Genomic DNA, 21,480 nt, shown 5'->3' on the forward strand with positions numbered 1-21,480 from the left:
ATCTTAGATGAGCTCAGGCCCAGCGAAGCCGACGGGGTTTCTGGGTGTTGTTGATAAACGGTTTTCGCCTTGCATAGGAGAGTTTTAACTTGCACTTACAGATGTAGCGACCAACTGTAGTTACTGACAGTGGGTTTCTGAAGTGTTCCTGAGCCCATGTGGTGATATCCTTTACACACTGATGTCGCTTGTTGATGCAGTACAGCCTGAGGGATGGAAGGTCACGGGCTTAACTGCTTACATGCAGTGATTTCTCCAGATTCTCTGAACCCTTTGACGATATTACGGACCGTAGATGGTGAAATCCCTAAATTCCTTGCAATAGCTGGTTGAGAAAGGTTGTTCTTAAACTGTTCAACAATTTGCTCACGCATTTGTTGACAAAGTGGTGACCCTCGCCCCATCCTTGTTTGTGAATGACTGAGCATTTAATGGAATCTACTTTTATACGCAATCATGGCACCCACCTGTTCCCAATTTGCCTGTTCACCTGTGGGATGTTCCAAATAAGTGTTTGATGAGCATTCATCAACTTTATCAGTATTTATTGCCACCTATCCCAATTTCTTTGTTACGTGTTGCTGGCATCAAATTTTAAAGTTGATTATTTGCAAAAAAAAAATGTTTATCAGTTTGAACATCAAATATGTTGTCTTTGTAGCATATTCAACTAAATATGGGTTGAAAATGATTTGCAAATCATTGTATTCCGTTTATATTTACATCTAACACAATTTCCCAACTCATATGGAAACGGGGTTTGTACATGTGTACCCAATGTTGTGGCCAGTTGGGTCTTTAATCAATTATAATACATGTTTAACTTTGTTGCATATTGTGTGATACAAGTCAATGAAAGATTGATTTATTCATGCTAACCATTCCAGATACACATCTTACTATTTGACACTATAGTGGTTTATATTGCATTTGCTTCTATCTCTGCATACTTGTTCGCTTTTCTCTGCTTTAAAGTTGTCTTTTAAAAATGGTACCTCTAACAGAAAGTGACTTGTTAGTGCGATCTGCAGGGGGATGAAAAAAAAAAAGTGCTGTCACATTAATCCAGCAGAGGGACTGTCTCTCAAATCCTTTCAACGTTTTCCAGCAGGACACTGTAACAAGACTTAATGTGGAACAGCATGATATGCAAGTAGAACTGTGCTTCTAATCATTTGTGGATAGCAACAACATTCAAAAAGTTATGTATATTGCATTTGTGTTTAAAATAAACAATACAGTTAGGCATCAGTTGTTTGCCTCTGTCAAAGTTAGAGCATTTACAAGTATTACATATATTTTCTCAACTTCATTGTTTTATTTCATCCAGTCAGTAAAGACATTAAACAATGTTATTTATGTTACACAATTTATTACCATATTAAACATTTGACGCTGTCGTAGGATAAGTTCTTCCTCTAAAAACACAAAGAGAAACACACTTCACCCGCACACGTTTGCATCCCTACATCAGCCGAGCGCATCATGTGTGCTATGAAGTGCTTCACATCATCCAAACATGTTCTCTAATTAAGCTGCAATCTGCTCAGGACAATAATTTAACAGCTTGGTAGGTTTGTAAAATTTTATTATTTTGACATATCTGTACATGGAGGCCTTCAGTGTGTTCACATACATAGAAGTCATATTTAGAAGGGGGACTGACACTGAAGGCAAGACAAGTGCTGACCTGCTTTTACTCAAAACTGGACAGGAAGGTCAGAACTACCTGCTTCAGTTTGGCATCGGATGCCTCCGAGATCATGCCGTCAGCCCTGAAACACCATTTTGGTTTACATTTTAAGTTCAAATGTGAGAATTACAAACATTCAGTGAGAGGTCTTACCTGATTGCAGCGAGCAGGTCTTGTTGCTGGCTGAGGACGTGCTGCAGGAAAGCCTTCTCGAACTTTGTGATCTTGCTGGGCTCCATCTTGTCCAGGTAACCCCTGACTCCGGCGTAAATAACTGTCACCTGCTCCTCGATGGCCATGGGAGCTAGCAGGTGGAAACATGGGACTTTAGGCGTTTCACTCATGCAACTAAACATGTAAATGAATGTTCATTTGAGTTTGAATTAGCCGTGAATTGCTTTTATTTTATCTTTAAAATCCCTCTATAGCAGTGCTTCTCAATTATTTTCTGTTACGTGGAAGAAGAAAGAAGAAAATATTTCGTGCCCCACCCACTCGCCACCATAAATAGTATCATTTGTCTACAAAATTGTTATAACTATACCTCTGCATTGTAAGCTTACCGTATTTTCCGCACTATAAGGCGCACCTAAAAACCACAATTTTTCTCAAAAGCTGACAGTGCGCCTTATAACCCGGTGCGCTTTATTACGATTCATTTTCATAAAGTTTCGATCTCGCAACTTCGGTAAACAGCCGCCATCTTTTTTCCCGGTAGAACAGGAAGCGCTTCTTCTTCTACGCAAGCAACCGCCAAGGAAAGCACCCGCCCCCATAGAACAGGAAGCGCTTCTTCTTCTACTGTAAGCAACCACCCGCCCCCGGAAGAAGAAGAAAAAACGCGCGGATATCACCGTACGTTTCATTTCCTGTTTACATCTGTAAAGACCACAAAATGGCGCCTACTAAGCGATCCGGTTCATAAAAAGACGCAATCTCTCCATCCGCACACGGATTACTACCGTATTTCACAGCAACTGATATTCCTGTGAACCGCACTGTGGAACGGGAGCACGTACGGTGAATATTCGCACCACAGGGAATGAGAAGTCATCCTTCACTGTGGTTCTAGCTTGCCATGCTAACTTCCACCCATGGTGATGTTCAAAAGGAAGACCTTGCCAAAAGAGACCTTTCCAGCCGGCGTCATCATAAAAGCTAACTCGAAGGGATGGATGGATGAAGAAAAGATGAGCGAGTGGTTAAGGGAAGTTTACGCGAAGAGGCCGGGTGGCTTTTTTCACACAGCTCCGAAGGCGAACACACCTTCACTAAGACGGGCAGACAGCGCCGGACGACATACGCCAACATCTGCCAGTGGATCGTAAATGCCTGGGCAGATATTTCGGTCACAACTGTGGTCCGAGCTTTCCGGAAGGCAGGATTCACAGAACTGCTGGACAACAGTGACACTGACTCCGGTGACTTCGACGAGACGGAACCGGCCATTTTGGATCCCGTATTCGCCCAACTTTTCAATTCGGACACCGAAGACGAAGAATTCGAAGGATTTACGAATGAAGAATAACTTCAGAAGGTGAGCGCTATGTTTATTTTGTGTGTTGTGACATTAACGTTCGAGCAACATTATGTTGCTATTGTTCTACACCATTTTGAATTTTACTATGTTTGTGATTGCACATTTGCGTACATTTTGGGACAGAGTTGTTAGAACGCTGGTTTTCAATATATTATTAAAGTTTGACTGAACTATCTGACTGTTTTTTTGACATTCCCTTTAGCGCAGCGTAGGCGCGGCTTATAATCCGGGGCGGCTTATTGGTGGACAAAGTTATGAAATATGTAATTCATTGAAGGTGCGGCTAATAATCCGGTGCGCCTTATAGTGCGGAAAATACGGTAATAACATTAAGAGCAAACCACACATCGGTCTTTCCTCATCTCCCAGTGTGGTTACAGTGAAGCCAAGTGCTCCATACGCTTCTTCATATTCTGGTGCGGCAAAAAAAAAAAGAAGCATGTTGCACGTGCCCCACCTAGCATCACACCGTGCCTCACCCCACTATTTGAGAAGCACTGCTCTATAGTATGATGTACAGAATAGGAAATTAGCATGTTTTGCATGAGGACCAATTTGATCCAATTGCCTAGTTATATAACCACATTTGTTGTATACAGTAGATCGCCACTTGCTGTGAGGTCACAAATGCTGAATTGTAAATGTACGGGTAAAGGTAATGCAATCCTGCTCTTCCCGTGAATACCTAAGAGCGATAATACGATTTACAATATAAATGTGGCCAACGGCAGAGCTTTTAATTGTATCATTGTATTGTGATAATAAACAGTGATGACACATTCTAGCGTTGTCCTGCAAATTTGACAACCCAGTGTAGCATTGTGTGGAGAAATGTACTTCACTATATGAACTTTTCGATTTATGAACCCTGTTCGGGAACCAATTAAGTTTGTAAATCGAGGTTCCGCTGTACTGCATATTCTTTGTTTTTATTAAAACCACAGAAATCATTTAGCCAACACTCACAGTACTGTCCTTGCTTGAGCAGCTCAGTGAGCCTGACGCCCCTGTTGAGGAGCTGTTGCGTGGCGGCGTCCAAATCTGAACCGAACTGAGCAAAAGCGGCCACCTCACGGTACTGGGCCAGCTCCAGCTTCATGGTACCGGCCACCTAAGAAGATTAGAATGGTTCTAGATAAAAGCATCCAAGTTAAACGAAAGGAAACATTCGGACTCACCTGCTTCATGGCTTTGGTCTGGGCAGCAGAACCCACTCTGGACACGGAGAGACCCACGTTGATGGCAGGACGGATACCCTTGTAGAACAGCTCTGTCTCCAAGAAAATCTATATCCGTGAAGAAAGTTCATGTAAAAAGACCGGTGAAATTGATTGGACAAAAGACAAGTGGGGGACAAACCTGCCCGTCTGTGATGGAGATGACGTTGGTGGGGATGTAGGCGGACACGTCGCCGGCCTGGGTCTCGATGACAGGGAGAGCTGTGAGGGAGCCGCCTCCGAAGTTGTCATTCATTTTGGCGGCTCTCTCCAGCAGACGCGAATGCAAGTAGAAGACGTCGCCGGGGTAGGCTTCGCGGCCGGGAGGCCGACGCAGCAGTAGGGACATTTGACGGTAGGCAACGGCCTGGCGAGACAGAACACTTGAGTCATGTGTCCTCTCACAGGAAGCAGACGAATTTAAGTCACACTAACCTGCTTGGACAGATCGTCATAGATGATGAGGGCGTGCTTGCCGTTGTCTCTGAAGTACTCGCCCATGGAGCAGCCAGAATACGGGGCCAGGTACTGCAGGGGGGCGGCGTCGGAGGCAGTAGCCGAGACCACAATAGTATACTTCATTGCGTCGGCGTCCGTCAGCCTCTTGACCAGCTGAGCCACGGTGGACCTCTTCTGTCCGATGGCCACGTAGATGCAGTAGAGCTTCTTCTTCTCGTCAGTGCCTTCGTTGAAACGCTTCTGGTTGATGATGGTGTCGATGGCAATGGCGGTTTTGCTGCAGATGGAATAAACAGTCACACTTCGCATAGGTGCAACTTGGTGGTCACTGTTGACACACATTCAAGTAATTTGCTGTCGACAGAAAAATTGCAGTCCACATTTAAAAATGTACAACTCAACTGGCCAAAGAAGTGGCGGTTAGCCATACTTTAAGGCAACAGACAAGTTTGTGTAAATTATTCAGCACCTCCAGACTCCGAAAGGGACAAGCGGTAGAAAACTGATGGATTATGCACCAATTGCTTTGAAGCTATCTCAGTTTGTTGGCTAAAGAAGTGTACCGTATTTTCCGCACTATAAGGCGCACCGGATTATTAGCCGCACCTTCTATGAATTACATATTTCATAATTTTGTCCACCAATAAGCCGCCCCGGACTATAAGCCGCGCCTACGCTGCGCTAAAGTGAATGTCAAAAAAACGCTGCGCTAAAGTGAATGTCAAAAAAACAGTCAGATAGTTCAGTCAAACTTTAATAATATATTGAAAACCAGCGTTCTAACAACTCTGTCCCAAAATGTACGCAAATGTGCAATCACAAACATAGTAAAATTCAAAATGGTGTAGAGCAATAGTAACATAATGTTGCTCGAACGTTAATGTCACAACACACAAAATAAACATAGCGCTCACCTTCTGAAGTTATTCTTCATTCGTAAATCCTTCGAATTCTTCGTCTTCGGTGTCCGAATTGAAAAGTTGCGCAAGCGTGGTATCCAAAATGGCCGGTTCCGTCTCGTAGAAGTCATCGGGAGTCAGTGTCGCTGTTGTTCTGTGAATCCTGCCTTCCGGAAAGCTCGGACCACAGTTGTGACCGAAATATCTGCCCAGGCATTTACGATCCACTGGCAAATGTTGGCGTATGTCGTCCGAGGCTGTCTGCCCGTCTTAGTGAAGGTGTGTTCGCCTTCGGAGCTGTGTGAAAAAAGCCACCCGGCCTCTTCGCGTAAACTTCCCTTAACCACTCGCTCATCTTTTCTTCATCCATCCATCCCTTCGAGTTAGCTTTTATGATGACGCCGGCTGGAAAGGTCTCTTTTGGCAAGGTCTTCCTTTTGAATATCACCATGGGAGGAAGTTTCTGGCCATTAGCATGGCAAGCTAGAACCACAGTGAAGGACGACTTCTCATTCCCTGTGGTGCGAATATTCACCGTACGTGCTCCCGTTCCACAGTGCGGTTCAGTTGCTGTGAAATACGGTAGTAATCCGTGTGCGGATGGAGAGATTGCGTCTTTTTATGAACCGGATCGCTTAGTAGGAGCCATTTTGTGGTCTTTACAGATGTAAACAGGAAATGAAACGTACGGTGATATCCGCGCGTTTTTTCTTCTTCTTCCGGGGGCGGGTAGAAGAAGAAGCGCTTCCTGTTCTATGGGGGCGGGTGCTTTCCTTGGCGGTTGCTTGCGTAGAAGAAGAAGCGCTTCCTGTTCTACCGGGAAAAAAGATGGCGGCTGTTTACCGAAGTTGCGAGATCGAAACTTTATGAAAATTAATCGTAATAAAGCGCACCGGGTTATAAGGCGCACTGTCAGCTTTTGAGAAAAATTGTGGTTTTTAGGTGCGCCTTATAGTGCGGAAAATACGGTAGTCAGTACTGGAGTGTACCAACTGGCATTAACCAGCAGAGAGTGCTATTGATTCCTAACTGTGTGCTACCTAAGAAAACTATGGCTAGCCACATTTTTGAATCGATAGACAAATTGGAGTAATATAAGGTAGGCCGGGGCAAATAAAGGGTCAATCAATGATACAATAAATAAAAATTAACTCAGCAAATTGCCATGTTCTGTGTGTGTTTTCTTCATGTCTTGCTTCCAAACAGGGTGTAAGACATTTCACTCTGCAAAGCTCAGCACCTGAGCTTGTTGGTTCAACAGCAGAATTGGATGAACAGAGTAAACCCTCCTGTCAGTCATTCACAATATTGGTCTTTGTGAGTGAAGGCGGGACTGCTAGATTCTGACAGAGACAGAGCCATGCTTGTCGCTGGTGAGAAAGATAATTGCAAAGCAATTGTCTCATATTGGGAATATTTCGGCTTCAAACCAAATCAAACCTATCAGCACAAACAAACAAGCCAATATGCTGAATTTACAGCAATATATCGTCCAGCAAAAGTTATCGGCTCAGGCCTAGTATTATGTTGCTGGTTAAAGAAGTACAAAGTGGGAGTATATCAGCAGGCACCAGCCAGCAGATGGTGCACATAATTAAAAATACAGTGGTTTAAGAAGATGGTGTTTGAATGTAAATATGCACAGCTCTAAGTGTAACCTCGTCTTTTTAAAAGGTTCCTCACCCAGTCTGCCTGTCTCCAATGATGAGCTCTCGCTGGCCTCTGCCAATGGGCACCAGACTGTCAACAGCCTTGATGCCCGTCTGCATGGGCTCCCTCACAGAGATACGAGGGATGATACCAGGGGCCTTCAGACCTACACGCCTACGTATCTTAGATCCAAGAGGGCCCTACGGAGAAATGATGGGAGGAAAAAAAAAAATCTAATTTAGTGATATATCCCATGTTACTTGAAGTCAGTGGCTTCACTGACCTTTCCATCGATGGCGTTACCCAGAGCGTCCACTACGCGACCAAGCAGCTCCTCACCAACGGGGACGTCCACAATGGCGCCAGTCCTCTTGACAATGTCACCTTCCTTGATCAGCTTGTCGTTACCAAACACGACAACACCAACGTTGTCGGGCTCCAAGTTCAGAGACATACCCTGGTGGGTAACAACCGCGGAAATTTTACTCAATTCTTTCAGGGTTTTAGTGTCTTTCCAGACATACCTTGAGTCCAGAGGAGAATTCCACCATCTCTTCAGCCTGCACGTTTCTCAGTCCATACACCCTAGCAATACCGTCACCGATGGACAGCACACGTCCCGTTTCTTCCAAGTCTGCTGAGGTGTCTGCTCCCAAGATCTTCTCTTCCAGAATAGAGGACACCTCAGCTGTGCCTTTGAACGACAAAAACAGGCATTCGCTAAGTCAAAATAAAAATAAATCATGTGTAAGCATAAGTTCAATATTGTAACTCAACCTCTAGTTTCAAGTAACAAAATCTAAGTTTGCATTGTTGTAAATTGATACTTACTCTGTAAACTGATGCCCTGTTTACACTAAGCCGGATAAGGTTATTCAGGGTAAAGCCCACCTAACCATATCCTTGTCCACAATGGTCGTTTAAGACCCCCCCCCCCATGACGCAACGCGACCTAGTACGCATGCGAGGAAAATGCGCACGTCATAGTCACCTCCAGTGTTGCTTTGTGTGCAAATTCTTAAATTTAACTTATCTGAACAATATCCAGTGTTGTGGTATTTCAATTACCTGGAATCCAGTGTGCTGTGGGGCCCTATTGAAGTGAATCACACCTGAGCCATCATAAATTAATCAAATCTTTATTAGACACGTAAAAAATGTGACAAAGAACATTTTACAACAATCAATCTAGGGATATAGATATTTGGTCAGGACACTCCTCACTCTTTTGCCTTCACCTTCATTGTCCATTCCTTTTTGGTGACTTTATATACTCTGGACCTTGACGTTGAGTCCGCGACATACATGACGGACAATAACTGATAGTCTGCTTTGCCAGTCGGCCAAGTACTACAAAGCCCACGCTACCTTTTTTATCACATCCACGGGAGACCGCATTTTCGTTGACTCTCCTTCGACAAATGGACAAAGTTTTTCGGTAAGTAGAATCACAGCTGACCTCAACATTTGAACGTTCTCTTGCCGTCTGAGATCCGAAATAGCTGCAATCGCATTCATGTGTGATTTCCACAAGCGTCTGTACATGTAGAAGAATGATAAATACGAGCATGTCTGGATGACTCGCCTCCATATTTCCAGTGGTTTGCTCCGGTTGTTATGGAGCTGGCTGACGTTACTTCCTGTGTGGGGCGCGGTCTTTCTGACTTCCCTTCCTCTCCGAACTCAGTTTGTAAACGATCAATGAGTCCATACAAAGCTAAGAGCCGGAGATTCAAAGAATACACGGCGCACTTACCCATGTAAAAAATTGTTTAAGGAGGGTTAACTTAAACGATGGTTTAGTGTGGCTGAAACGGGGCTTAGGTTAAATAATTATTCGTTTAAGGCAGTCCCTCTCAAACAGTGGGGCAGGCCCCCCTGGGAGGGGCGCAGTGCGATTCCAGGGGGGAGAATACTTTTTTTTTTTCATGTTTTTCCTAATAAATTCAGTTTACAAAAAAAGGATAACATTTGAGGGGGGTGTATTTTGTAGCGTCCCAGAAGAGTTAGTGCTGCAAAGGGTTCTGGCTATTTGTTCTGTTGTGTTTATGTTGTGTTACGGTGCGGATGTTCTCCCAAAATGTGTTTGTCATTCTCGTTTGGTGTGGATTCACAGTGTGGCGTATATTTCTAACAGAGTTAAAGTTGTTTATACGGGCACCCTCAGTGTAACCTGTATCGCTGTGGATCAAGTATGCCTTGCATTCACGTGTGTGTACGTGCAGGAGCTGCACATATTTTGTGACTGGGCCGGCACGTTGTTAGAATGGATGAAAAGCGGACGTGACAACAGCTCGTAGAGGACATTAAAAGGTAGTGCCTTTAAGGCACGCCCCCAAGACTGTGGTCCAGGTGTACTACGAGATATGACTGATGAACACCTTCGTTCGATAATTAAGGTTGCCTCAGCTCAAAGCCCCGACATTAATGAATTAGCATCCAAGAAAAGATGCCAGGTATCTGGCTTGGGCACATCAGAATAGATCAGTGTGTTGCAAACTGAGCAGTTTAAAGTCCTGAATGGTTGGTTTATTCATTGTTATTTTATTTTCAAATTTATTAGCTTGTGGAAAAAGTTAATGTTGATATTTACCTCAGAAGGCTGCAAATAGAAAAGAGGCATTACATTTTTATTTAAATTGTATTTGATATGCCATTGATATTTTTTAATGATTATTATTATTATTATTATTTGAAACTCGATTTTGCATGTCACTATAAAGTTATATAAGCCTTGCTTGTTCAATATTCAATGCAAAACTTGTTTGGGTCCCTATTAAAAGGTTAATTTGTTCAACCTTGGCCCGCGGCTTTGTTCAGTTTTAAATTTTGGCCCACTCTGTATTTGAGTTTGACACCCCTGGTTTAAGGGGTTGTCCGGCTTATTGTAGACATAGCCTGAGATAGTTTTGATATTTTACAATTCAATTCCAAAAGGGAAGTAGAAATGGTCTTATATTTAAAAAAAATAATAATAATAATAAAAAAGAATATATATTTTTTTATACATTCTAATCATATTTGTTGACTTTCTCACCAGTTTTCTGCAGCCATGGTCTGTGTGTGTGGAGGTGGTTGACCCCAATGCAGACCGCTGGCAGAGTCTTTGACACCTGAATTAAACAAGTTACATTCAATTGCAAATACACATACACAGCAAACAATATTGCAACTTACATTCCTTAAAAGCATGCACGATAAATGAGTAAAAAGGTGTAACGGATTGCAGCACTGACTGCCACTGTTAGCCTTGCTGACCTTCAGAGCTTGGTTGAATGGGTGGCTAGCTAATGCTACAGTTAGCATGCATGCTAACATTTGCGTGACTGCCCAGACTGGTGTCACAAGGGCATTGATAACAAACTTATTTTCCGCCCAATTCACGGTTACAAATGTAAAACGTACTTATATGTATGTAACGTGCATTTTAGAGAGTGTTTACTACAGCAAACTAAGCCAGCTTGAGGCCTCCTGGCATTGACATTAATGCGACGTTACCCTTCACGCACACAGCGAATGCATACTTCCATCTTTACGCAATTGGAGAACGTTTTGCATGCTTGTTGAATACTTACTAATCCAGCCCTTCTAGGGAGAGTCCTGGCCAACGCTGCTGCAACTCGCACAGAAAGCATTTTGTCTGCTTGATAATGATCTGTCCTCCACCACTAGCGGCTTCGACCTGGCTGAGTGAGTAATGGCTGAATGAACTCTTCTTCTACCCATTTACCAGTCGTCCCATTATCACTCCCTGTCGCCACGAATGTGTAATTACAAGTGAAGTCTTAAAGGCGCCAGAAATATATTTCAGCCTTAATGTTTATTGTTTAAACCAGGGGTAGGCAACCCAAAATGTTGAACGAGCCATATTGCAATATTAAAAAAAAAAAAAATCTGTCTGGAGCCGCAAAAAATTAGAAGCCTTATATAAGTGTTATAATGAAGGCAGTGTCCTGGGCATGACGTTAAAGTGCATCCGGCAGTGGAGGCTCCTCTATGGCAGTGGTTCTCAAATGGGGGTACGCGTACCCCTGGGGGTACTTGAAGGTATGCCAAGGGGTACGTTTAATTTTCTAAAAATAGCAACAATTCAAAAATCCTTTATAAATATATTTATTGAATAATACTTCAACAAAATATGAATGTAAGTTCATAAACTCAGTGAAGCACAAGCTCAGGTTTATCACTAAAATGTCTGTCAAAAAGAACTGTGAAAAGAAATGCAACAATGCAATATTCAGTGTTGACAGCTAGATTTTTTGTGGACATGTTCCATAAATATTGATGTTAAAGTTGATTTTTTTGTGAAGAAATGTTTAGAATTAAGTTCATAAATCCAGATGGATCTCTATTACAATCCCCAAAGAGGGCACTTTAAGTTGATGATTACTTCTATGTGTAGAAATCTTTATTTATAATTGAATCACTTGTTTATTTTTCAACAAGTTTTTTGTTATTTTTATATATTTTTTTCCAAATAGTTCAAGAAAGACCACTACAAATGAGCAATATTTTGCACTGTTATACAATTTAATAAGTCAGAAACTGATGACATAGAGCTGTATTTTACTTCTTTATCTCTTTTTTTCAACCAAAAATGCTTTGCTCTGATTAGGGGGTACTTGAATTAAAAAAATGTTCACAGGGGGTCCATCACTGAAAAAAGGTTGAGAACCACTGCTCTATGGCATACCTGGGCAAATTAAGGCCCGGGGGCCACATGCGGCCCGTTAAGCTTTTCAATCTGGCCCATCGGACAATCCCAAATATTTTTTTCAGATCTTTAAGATGGAAAGTGTAGCTGCCATTATGATGTGCAGTGATGTTTTCTAATGACCGTAAGTCTTGAACTAAACAAAGTATTTCAATGGTTGGAATCTGCACTTTTGGATGATATACTCGTAACTATGGTAATCTAATTAGTTACTATGGTAATCTATTTAGTTACTATGGTCATCTAATTAGTTACTATGCTAATCTACGTCACAGCAGCTCAGACGAGGCACCAAGCAGTGTGGGCGGGAAGCGTTTCCACAGACGCGGGAGGACATTTTCACAACAAAGTTCTAAAGCTTAGTGATATATCAGATATATCAGATTGTAGGTGGGTTTATTTTGTACCCTTCGCGTTCATATTTCACTGTTTGTTGCATTTTTGTTGCGTTTCACTTGATTGTAATATATGTCAATCGAAAGGGGGTGTGACATTCATATTTTGTCAATATTCAGTGTTTTATCATTCATAGAAAAATTTAAAATTCCATTACGTATTTTAAGGCGGTCTGTCATAATGTTTTTAGCATTCAATCAGACAATTGTGAGGTTTTGTATTAGTGTCCCTAAAAATAGATATACCGGCCCCCAGACACATTTTTTTCTCTAAATGTGGCACCCGACTCAAAATAATTGCCCAGGCCTGCTCTATGGGGTCTTGGGGCACTAGGAGGTTAACCCCTTTACTACTGTTACCCCAGGTGGCCCTTGGCAAAGGCCTAGTACCTGACTGCCCCCTAGCCAGGGATACGGTGAAGACCTCAACGGCGGAGCAGGCGGAAGACGGTAGATTTAAGAACTACCACAACGGCTGCGATGGCGGAAGAAGGCTGCAGCAGAAAAGGGTCCCCAATCGTCTTAGACTCCATGCCACTGGACCCTGACCCGAGTCTGTCAAGGATCGTGTGGTGACTGTCTGTGCACCAGTCTCCCCACGTTAAACAAAGTCACGCACAGGCATCCTCCATAAAGGGATACACCCTTACCAGGAGGATCGTCATACTCGTTCAAGTGACCGCCGATGATAATGAAGGCAACACATGATGTAATTGTCTATATTAGCTTTTGCTGTGGTCTGGAACAACATGGCACACAAACAACTATAAGAAATGCAGGCAATATTACATACAGATAATGTGACATGAGACATGCAAATATAAATTAGATGCAGTTGGTCAGTAGGCTCTCTATAGTGCCTCTGTAGAATGTGGTGAGAATGGGGGGAGGGAGCTGTGCTATTTTCATCCGACGCAAAAAGTGCATGCGCTGCTGAGCTCTTTTTACAAGAGCTCCGGTGTGTAGGGACCAGGTCATATTGTCAGTTATCTGCACCCCCAGGAACTTGGTGCTGCTTACGATCTCCACTGCTATGCCGTTGATGAAAAGTGGAGTGAGGCTGGACTGGTGCCTCCTGAAGTCGACGATGATTTCCCTGGTCTTGTTGACATTCAGGACCAGGTTGTTGGTTCTGCACCAGTCTACCAGATGTTTCACCTCCTCCCTGTAGTTCATGTGGTTGTTGTCACGGACGAGGCCCACTACTGTTGTGTCATCCGCGTACTCCAAAATGTGGTTAGTAGTGGACCTGGCAATATGTACATACAGCTAGCCTTAATAGCATGTTAGCCTAGATTAGCTTGCAGTCATGGATTGACCAAATGTGCCTGATTAGCACTCCAGCAAAATCAATAAAATCAACAAAGCTCACCTTTGTGCATTCACGCACAGTACAAAACGTTTGGTGGACAAAATGAGACAAGGAAGGAGTGGCAGCATCGGCGAAAGTTGTACATGTGAACAAACTACGGTGAGTTCAAAAAATACACCACAAACTGTATTATCTTGTATAAATGGCAAGTTGGCATCAAGTGAGATTAATTATATACCTTCTTCCATCTAGTGAAAAAGCGTTTAGAGATCTGCCTGTCACTGTCACTGTATGTCGTTGGCATAGAATCTTTTGTCATCTATGCCATATATGAAAAAGATATAGTTGAACTTCAATTTAAACTCCCCTTGTTTGACCCGCTGCCCTCAGGAAGGCGCTACAGGTTCATCAGGTCTAAGACAAACAGACTCAAGAACAGTTTTTCCCTAAAGCCATAGCCACGGTGAACTCTCATAGGCACTGATTTTATAGTTTAGCACCTCTCTGTGTGCAATTTTTACTTTCCACCCACAATCTGAATGCTTTTGCATATATGTATATAGCAGTGACGTGCAGTCACTAGAGGCAGGTGAGGCGGGGCCTCACCTGCCATCATGGAAAGAAAAAAAATGTAAAAAGAAAAAAAAAAAATTAAATTGTTATATGTATCCAGTGATTATACTATAAAGTTATTTTCCATTTAACTTCACCAGTTTTAGATTATTTTTATTCAAAATCGCTGAATTTTCACATTTGCCGTTCAAATACTGAGAAGAGACGGTGCGGTGAACAGCAGCCAGTGGAGGCACGTCACTCAGTGCCTCAACATGGATTCCGGACTCGGCTAACTGCTGGCCTACTGTGCAGTGAGACTGTATTGCTATATGAACTATATTATACATTTCCATAGTTTAGTTAGCTGAGGTATATAATGTACAGTGTATTTTGTCAACAATTGTATGTGTGTAACGTATTTCTTGTGCTGAGCGATCATAAAACGGCTGCAAAAGACGCACTGGCTGAGGCTCCAGTAACCCCGCCTCCTGCACCCCCGCCGTAGAGTTGTTATATCAACTAAAGCCCACACTTAAACTTTCCACGTGCAAGATTGAATCTATTTAAAAAAAATATTTCATAAGAAGCCAAAAAGTGCAAAAACAATAATGTTCGTGTTGGAGGAGTTGTGAATGACTGCAGGGCCACAACATTAGGTACACCTGCAATCTGCAGGTGTATCTAATGCTCAACTCCTCCAACACAAACATTATTGTTTTTGCAATTTTTGGCTTCTTATTAAATAACTTTTGTAACCTATTTTCATGGGCTTTCCTCTTTGTGATGCTAAGTTCCTGTTATGCGCTGTTATACAGTATATGCCTTGAGCTCTTATTTTGAAGGCACTGAGAGCGGAAGTGATGTCCCGTTGCGGAGGTTTTTGAAAGAAGGTAAATAAAGTGGTCCTCGTGTAAACTGGAGCCTCCGTGTTTGTTATTTTGTAGTTTCATACAGTATAGGCGACATTTATAAACCCTCGGTTACACTTTTTTAAATAGATTCAATCTTGCACGTGGAAAGTTTAAGTGAGGGCTTTTTTGCGGCGCATGGACTTAATTTCTAAGTAAAGGTAAAACCATAATAACGTTTTTTTATTAAATGTGCTTTTTTGTGTGCTACAGTTTGTATGTGTAAAGTTAAAGTTAAGTTAAAGTACCAATGATTGTCACACACACACTAGGTGTAATGAAATTTGTCGTCTGCATTTGACCCATCCCCTTGTTCACCCCCTGGGAGGTGAGGGGAGCAGTGGGCAGCAGCGGCGCCGCGCCTGGGAATCATTTTTGGTGATTTAACCCCCAATTCTAACCCTTGATGCTGAGTGCCAAGCAGGGAAGAATGCTGGTATGAGCTTTTAAACATAACCCGTTAACTGCTGCCAATCAAATGGTGAATAAGATACTCTTTAGGGTTCATATGTTTGTAAATCTGACTGTGATGAAGTCAGTGCCTCACCAACCATCAACCTCACCGCACGTCACTGGGATATAGTAGTATATGTATTCCTGTAAACAACACATTCTAAACATTCATTCTCAGGACTGGACTGTGCACCTTACCTCCTTTTGCACTATTTTTCTTTCTTTTCTTCCTATGTTTTGCATATTTGTAGACTGTCACATTGATACTGGAGTTGCTTTTAATCTCATTGTACCTGTGTTTAGTGACAATAAAAGGCATTCTATTAATTCTATTCTATTCTCTATTTGCAAACTTTTTGATTGACAAACTTTTGCTCTGGCCAACTATGCCTCCATGTGCGAACCATGTCTCTGGATAGGAACGCTCCATCCATTCATTCATTTTGTGTGCCGCCTGCAGGCAAAAAGCAGGATGTAGCATTTTTGGGGAGGCGCAGCCCTCCGAGTAACTTGCTGCTCAGTCATTTCTCAGCGCTTCATCGTGTCTGCCTTTTTTTTTTTTTTTTTTTTTTTTTTTTAGTTTATAAAATTTTTGTCCGTTTTGCTAGCTCAATATATGAGTCATAAAAAGACAACAGACCAGCATGGAAAGAAGGATGAGATCACTGAGGAGTTAAAAAAAAAGACTATTTGCGATGAGTGCATTAATGGCACTTACAAGTATGGAAGAATCAATGAAGCAGGCTTCATACTACAGCAAGTTTTAAATGTGATGAGACTGGAATTTTCTGGAAAAATATGCCAAAGCAACCTTATTTCACAGCAGAAAAGTCTCTTTCAGCCCCCCCCCCCCCCCCCCCCCCCCCACACACACACACACACACGGTCCCGTCCCCCCCATGCCTCCATTCTTTCCCTCTGTCCGTCTGCTCCTTCCTCGTCAGCTGCTCCTTAGCCAATGTTCATGTAAGTGGATTCTACTTTTTAAAACGTTTATTGTAGCAATATAGTTGGTAAACTTAAGGATTTTTGTGAATTCTGCTTGTTTTTGTGGGCACCAAAGGGACCTCTGTGTGTGTGGCACAGCAGTGTATACAGAGGACAGCAACATGTCGTTTTGGCTTGTACAAAACCCAAAACCAGTGAAGTTGGCACGTTGTGTAAATCGTAAATAAAAACAGAATGCAATGATTTGCAAATCCTTTTCAACTTATATTCAATCGAATAGACTGCAAAGACAAGATACTTAACGTTCGAACTGAGAAACGTTGTTATTTTTTGCAAATATTAGCTCATTTGGAACTTGATGCCTGCAACATGTTTCAAAAAAGCTGGCACAAGTGGCAAAAAAGACTGAGAAAGTTGAGGAATGCTCATCAAACACTTATTTGGAACATCCCACAGGTGAACAGGCGAATTGGGAACAGGTGGGTGCCATGATTGGGTATAAAAGCAGCTTCCATGAAATGCTCAGTCATTCACAAACAAGGATGGGGCGAGGGTCACCACTTTGTGAACAAATGCGTGAGCAAATTGTCGAACAGTTTAAGAACAACATTTCTCAACGAGCTATTGCAAGGAATTTAGGGATTTCACCATCTATGGTCCGTAATATCTTCAGAGAACACTTCAGAAAACCACTGTCAGTAACTACAGTTCATCGCTACATATTTAAGTGCAAGTTAAAACTCTACTATGCAAAGCGAAAGCCATTTATCCGGGCCAAAGAGGAAAAGAACCATCCAGACTGTTATAGGGTCAAAGTTCAAAAGCCAGCATCTGTGATGGTATGGGCGTGTATTAGTGCCCAAAGCATGGGTAACTTACACATCAGTGAAGGCACCATTAATGCTGAAAGGTACATACAGGTTTTGGAGCAACATATGTTGCCATCCAAACAACGTATATTTCATGGACGCCCCTGCTTATTTCAGCAAGACAATGCCAATCCACGTGTTACAACAGCGTGGCTTCATAGTAAAAGAGTGCGGGTACTAGACTGGCCTGCCTGTAGTCCAGACCTGTCCCCCATTGAAAATGTGTGGCGCAATATGAAGCCTAAAATACCACAACTGAGACCCCGGACTGCTGAACAACTTAAGCTGTACGTCAAGCAAGAATGGGAAAGAATTCCACCTGAAAAGCTTCAAAAATTGGTCTCCTCAGTTCCCAAACGTTTACTGAGTGTTGTTAAAAGGAAAGGCCATGTAACACAGTGGTAAAAACGCCCCATGTGCCAACCTTTTTGCAATGTTTTGCTGCCATTAAATCCTAAATTAATGATTATTTGCAACAACAACAAAAATTACGTTTCTCAGTTCGAACATTAACTATTTTGTCTTTGCAGTCTATTCAATTGAATATAAGTTGAAAAGGATTTGCAAATCATGTATTTTGTTTTCATGTACAATTTACACAAAGTGCCATCTTCTTTTTTGTTTTTTTTTTTAAATAAAGAGAAAGTTGACGTTGTTATGTTGTTTGATATACAGTACTGTGTTGCACTTTATGTTGTGTTCAAAGTGTACAAACCTTTACTAAAATATGGACTTTTCTCAAGGCTGTAACCCATTATTCATATGTGCATGATGTCTTATGGAGAAATTTGCTTCACCATCCGAACTTTTCAATTCACAAACCCTGTTCAGGAACCAATTAGGTTCGTACATCGAGGTTCTGCTGTACATTATTTGTAGTAAATAAATTATTTTTGGACCAATTAGGAAAAATTACATAATCCTGTGATATTTTACAGCAGATTAATGGTTGGGAGTCACAGATAGAGGATCTGATACACACATATGGCCTACACAAATATTCATCCATCCAATCTATGCTACACTAATGTTAGCTATGTGAACTGGTTGCTCTTTGTTATTGTAAAATATCACAGCAAATGTTCAACAAAGACAAACAAAAGTAAACATTTTTATTTGGCATTTTCAAAAAATAAGACAACTTTCCTTTGTGCATTCTGCTCAAGTTTTAAACTGATACCCTTTAGGTCTAACTGCTCTAATAGGCTAGTAAACCTTTCAGAAAATAATTTGCAGATTTATTGGGGATTGTTTTGGGGATTTGTGTGCGTGTTTTTGGCATCTACGGCATTTTTTGACCGCATTTCTTTATTATCTTGCAGCGTTGATGAGATGGCAACATTTCTCAGTTGCAGCATTTTCCCGTTGTGTTTGTTTGATGGTGTTTGTGCGTTTTTTGGGATTTCCAGAGTGTTTGGATGTTGTTTTGCGTTTGCCCCTGTGAGCCATCACAGGGGCAAAGGGCACTATTCATTTGGTAAGGTAACATTTTAAGGGGTCATGCATATATAAGGGGTCAATATTACATTCAAAACAAGGACAGCAGTAAGTGCAGGCATGTGCACACATCGCCCTGCATGAGAAAAATGCCCTTTCTGCTGGAGCCCTTTTTTCCCCCCTCCATTCATTAATGAATAAAAATTACTCTCTGTCATCATTTCCGCCCAAATATATTTTGATATCTGATGATGCATTTATTAGAGTTCTTGTGACATTTCTTCCCCAAACGGTTCGACGGCGCTCACAAGGCTTCCATGTTAACTTGGTAGGCAAATAATTTTACAATAGCTATACCGTTCTACAAATTAGACAAAACAGAAAACAGTAAAAAAAAAATTTTTTTTTTTAAAAAATATAATAATAATGTTCAAGGAGCACTTGCATTCAGAGAAGGAGCTACACTTCAATTTAGATACCAGTTTTATGCATTAATACCACAAAATGTGGATGCCTTAAAGGGGAACTACACTTTTTGGGGGAATTTTGCCTATTGTTCACAATCATTATGAAACACATGAGGTCGGATGTATTTAAAAAACAACAACATTTTAAATAGTAATTAAATGCGATCAACAGCCCACTTACAATGGAGCCTATGGGAGCCGCTCTATTCTACCTATAAAGCCCTTAAACAACATCCAAACACCTCCTCCATTAAAGTTTTATATACATGATGTAAGTATATATTAAATGTAGTAACAAGCACATTTATAGTAACATTTAATATCTACGTATTTTAAGCATACGCGGCACATTAATTTAAAAAACGCATCACAACGTTTGCTTTTTTTCCAACAACATTCCTGATTACTACTCACTGCAGAATTAATAAGAGTCAACAAACATAATGAAACATCACTTACTGTACAATGTCTGCTGTCATGAGGATGCCGACTGCTAGTATGCTCATTCATTCACATTTAGATAAAGAATGACTCATATTCCTTGTAAAGAAATGGGGGGGTGGAACCAAACTTATTTTCGTGTCTTGCGCGCCACACAAAATGTGTATGTGCCTGAGTCAGAGGGGAGAAGTAATTGTAAAACATTGCCCCCCAATAACAATTGAGTTTATTAGCTTGGTGTTTTATCTAATAATATCATGAAAAATGCAGTACAGTACTGTACAGCAGTGTTTTTCAACCACTGTGCCGCGGAACACCATGAGATGAAATCTAGTGTGCCGTGGGAAATTATCTAATTTCACCTATTTGGGTTAAAAATATTTTTTGCAAACCAGTAATTATAGTCTGCAAATTATGTCATTGTTGAGTGTCGGTGCTGTCTCGAGCTCGGTAGAGTAACCGTGTAATACTCTTCCATATCAGTAGGTGGCAGCCGGTAGCTAATTGTTTGTGGATGTCGGAAACAGCGGGAGGCAGTGCGCAGGTAAAAAGGTGTCTAATGTTTAAACCAAAAATAAACAAAAGGTGAGTGCCGCTAAGAAAAGGCATTGAAGCTTAGGGAAGGCTATGCAGAACGAAACTAAAACCGAACTGGCTACAAAGTAAACAAAACCAGAATGCTGGACGACAGCAAAGACTTACTGTGGAGCAAAGACAGCGTCCACAATGTACATCCCAACATGACATGACAACCAACAATGTCCCCACAAAGATGGATAAAAACAACTGAACAACTTGATTGCTAAAACAAAGTAGATGCGGGAAATATCGCTCAAAGGAAGACATGAAACTACAACAGGAAAAAACCATAAAAAGAGAAAAAAGCCACCAAAACAGGAGCGCAAGACAAGAACTAAAACACTATACACAGGAAAACACCAAACAACTCAAAATAAGTCACGTTGTGATGTGACAGGTCGTGTCAGTACACCTACTTTGAGACAAAAGCTATAGTGATGCATTCTTGGTTATGGTTTAATGCAGTGGTGTGCCGTCAGGGCCAGCAAGGCCTTCTCTGCTGGCCTAACATGACCAGAAATCATGATCACAATTAAAGATAAAAGTCATTTTTTATTTACTTTCCCTAAATATCTAAAAGTATTCATATTATCTTCATGTCATATAATGCTCCTTCCAGCGCTGTTGTTTTTAGTTTATAGAGTTTTCATCCAATCACAATTCAGCTAGCTTATTGTTGCCATGCTGTACCAAATCTGCCTAGAGCCTTCAGGACATTCAGTTGACAGACAGTTGCAATAGCCAATCAGATCACGTGTTGTTGTCAATAAGCCCTTCAAGGTCTAAGGCAGATTGGGACACAGCTATAGTGATGTATGAGCCAGGTAGCATAACAACTCAATTACCCAACATGCCACAACAGTGAAGAGCATGCGCGGCAGCCCCGTTTAGGTTGTTAGGATGTAGACATGCCGGTGTGGAGTAAACTTTAAGAACTCAGCCAA

The 21,480-nt window shown here is 41.6% G+C and overlaps 1 protein-coding gene across 1 annotated transcript; it reads right to left on the bottom strand.

Moving 5' to 3' along the window:
* Positions 1-1,571: 1,571 nt before the first annotated feature.
* Positions 1,572-11,199, bottom strand: LOC133575653 (ATP synthase subunit alpha, mitochondrial-like). The gene is made up of 11 exons (XM_061928350.1): positions 11,034-11,199; positions 10,496-10,571; positions 7,983-8,152; positions 7,742-7,915; positions 7,492-7,658; positions 4,886-5,186; positions 4,593-4,817; positions 4,412-4,519; positions 4,200-4,344; positions 1,847-1,997; positions 1,572-1,775 (listed from the first exon to the last, which is right to left on the bottom strand). Exons 1-11 carry the CDS (start codon positions 11,091-11,093, stop codon positions 1,697-1,699), a joined length of 1,656 nt encoding a protein of 551 aa, XP_061784334.1. The 5' UTR covers positions 11,094-11,199; the 3' UTR covers positions 1,572-1,696.
* Positions 11,200-21,480: the final 10,281 nt, after the last annotated feature.

Source organism: Nerophis lumbriciformis, linkage group LG33, assembly GCF_033978685.3.
Source record: "Nerophis lumbriciformis linkage group LG33, RoL_Nlum_v2.1, whole genome shotgun sequence".
Lineage (NCBI taxonomy): Eukaryota > Metazoa > Chordata > Actinopteri > Syngnathiformes > Syngnathidae > Nerophis > Nerophis lumbriciformis.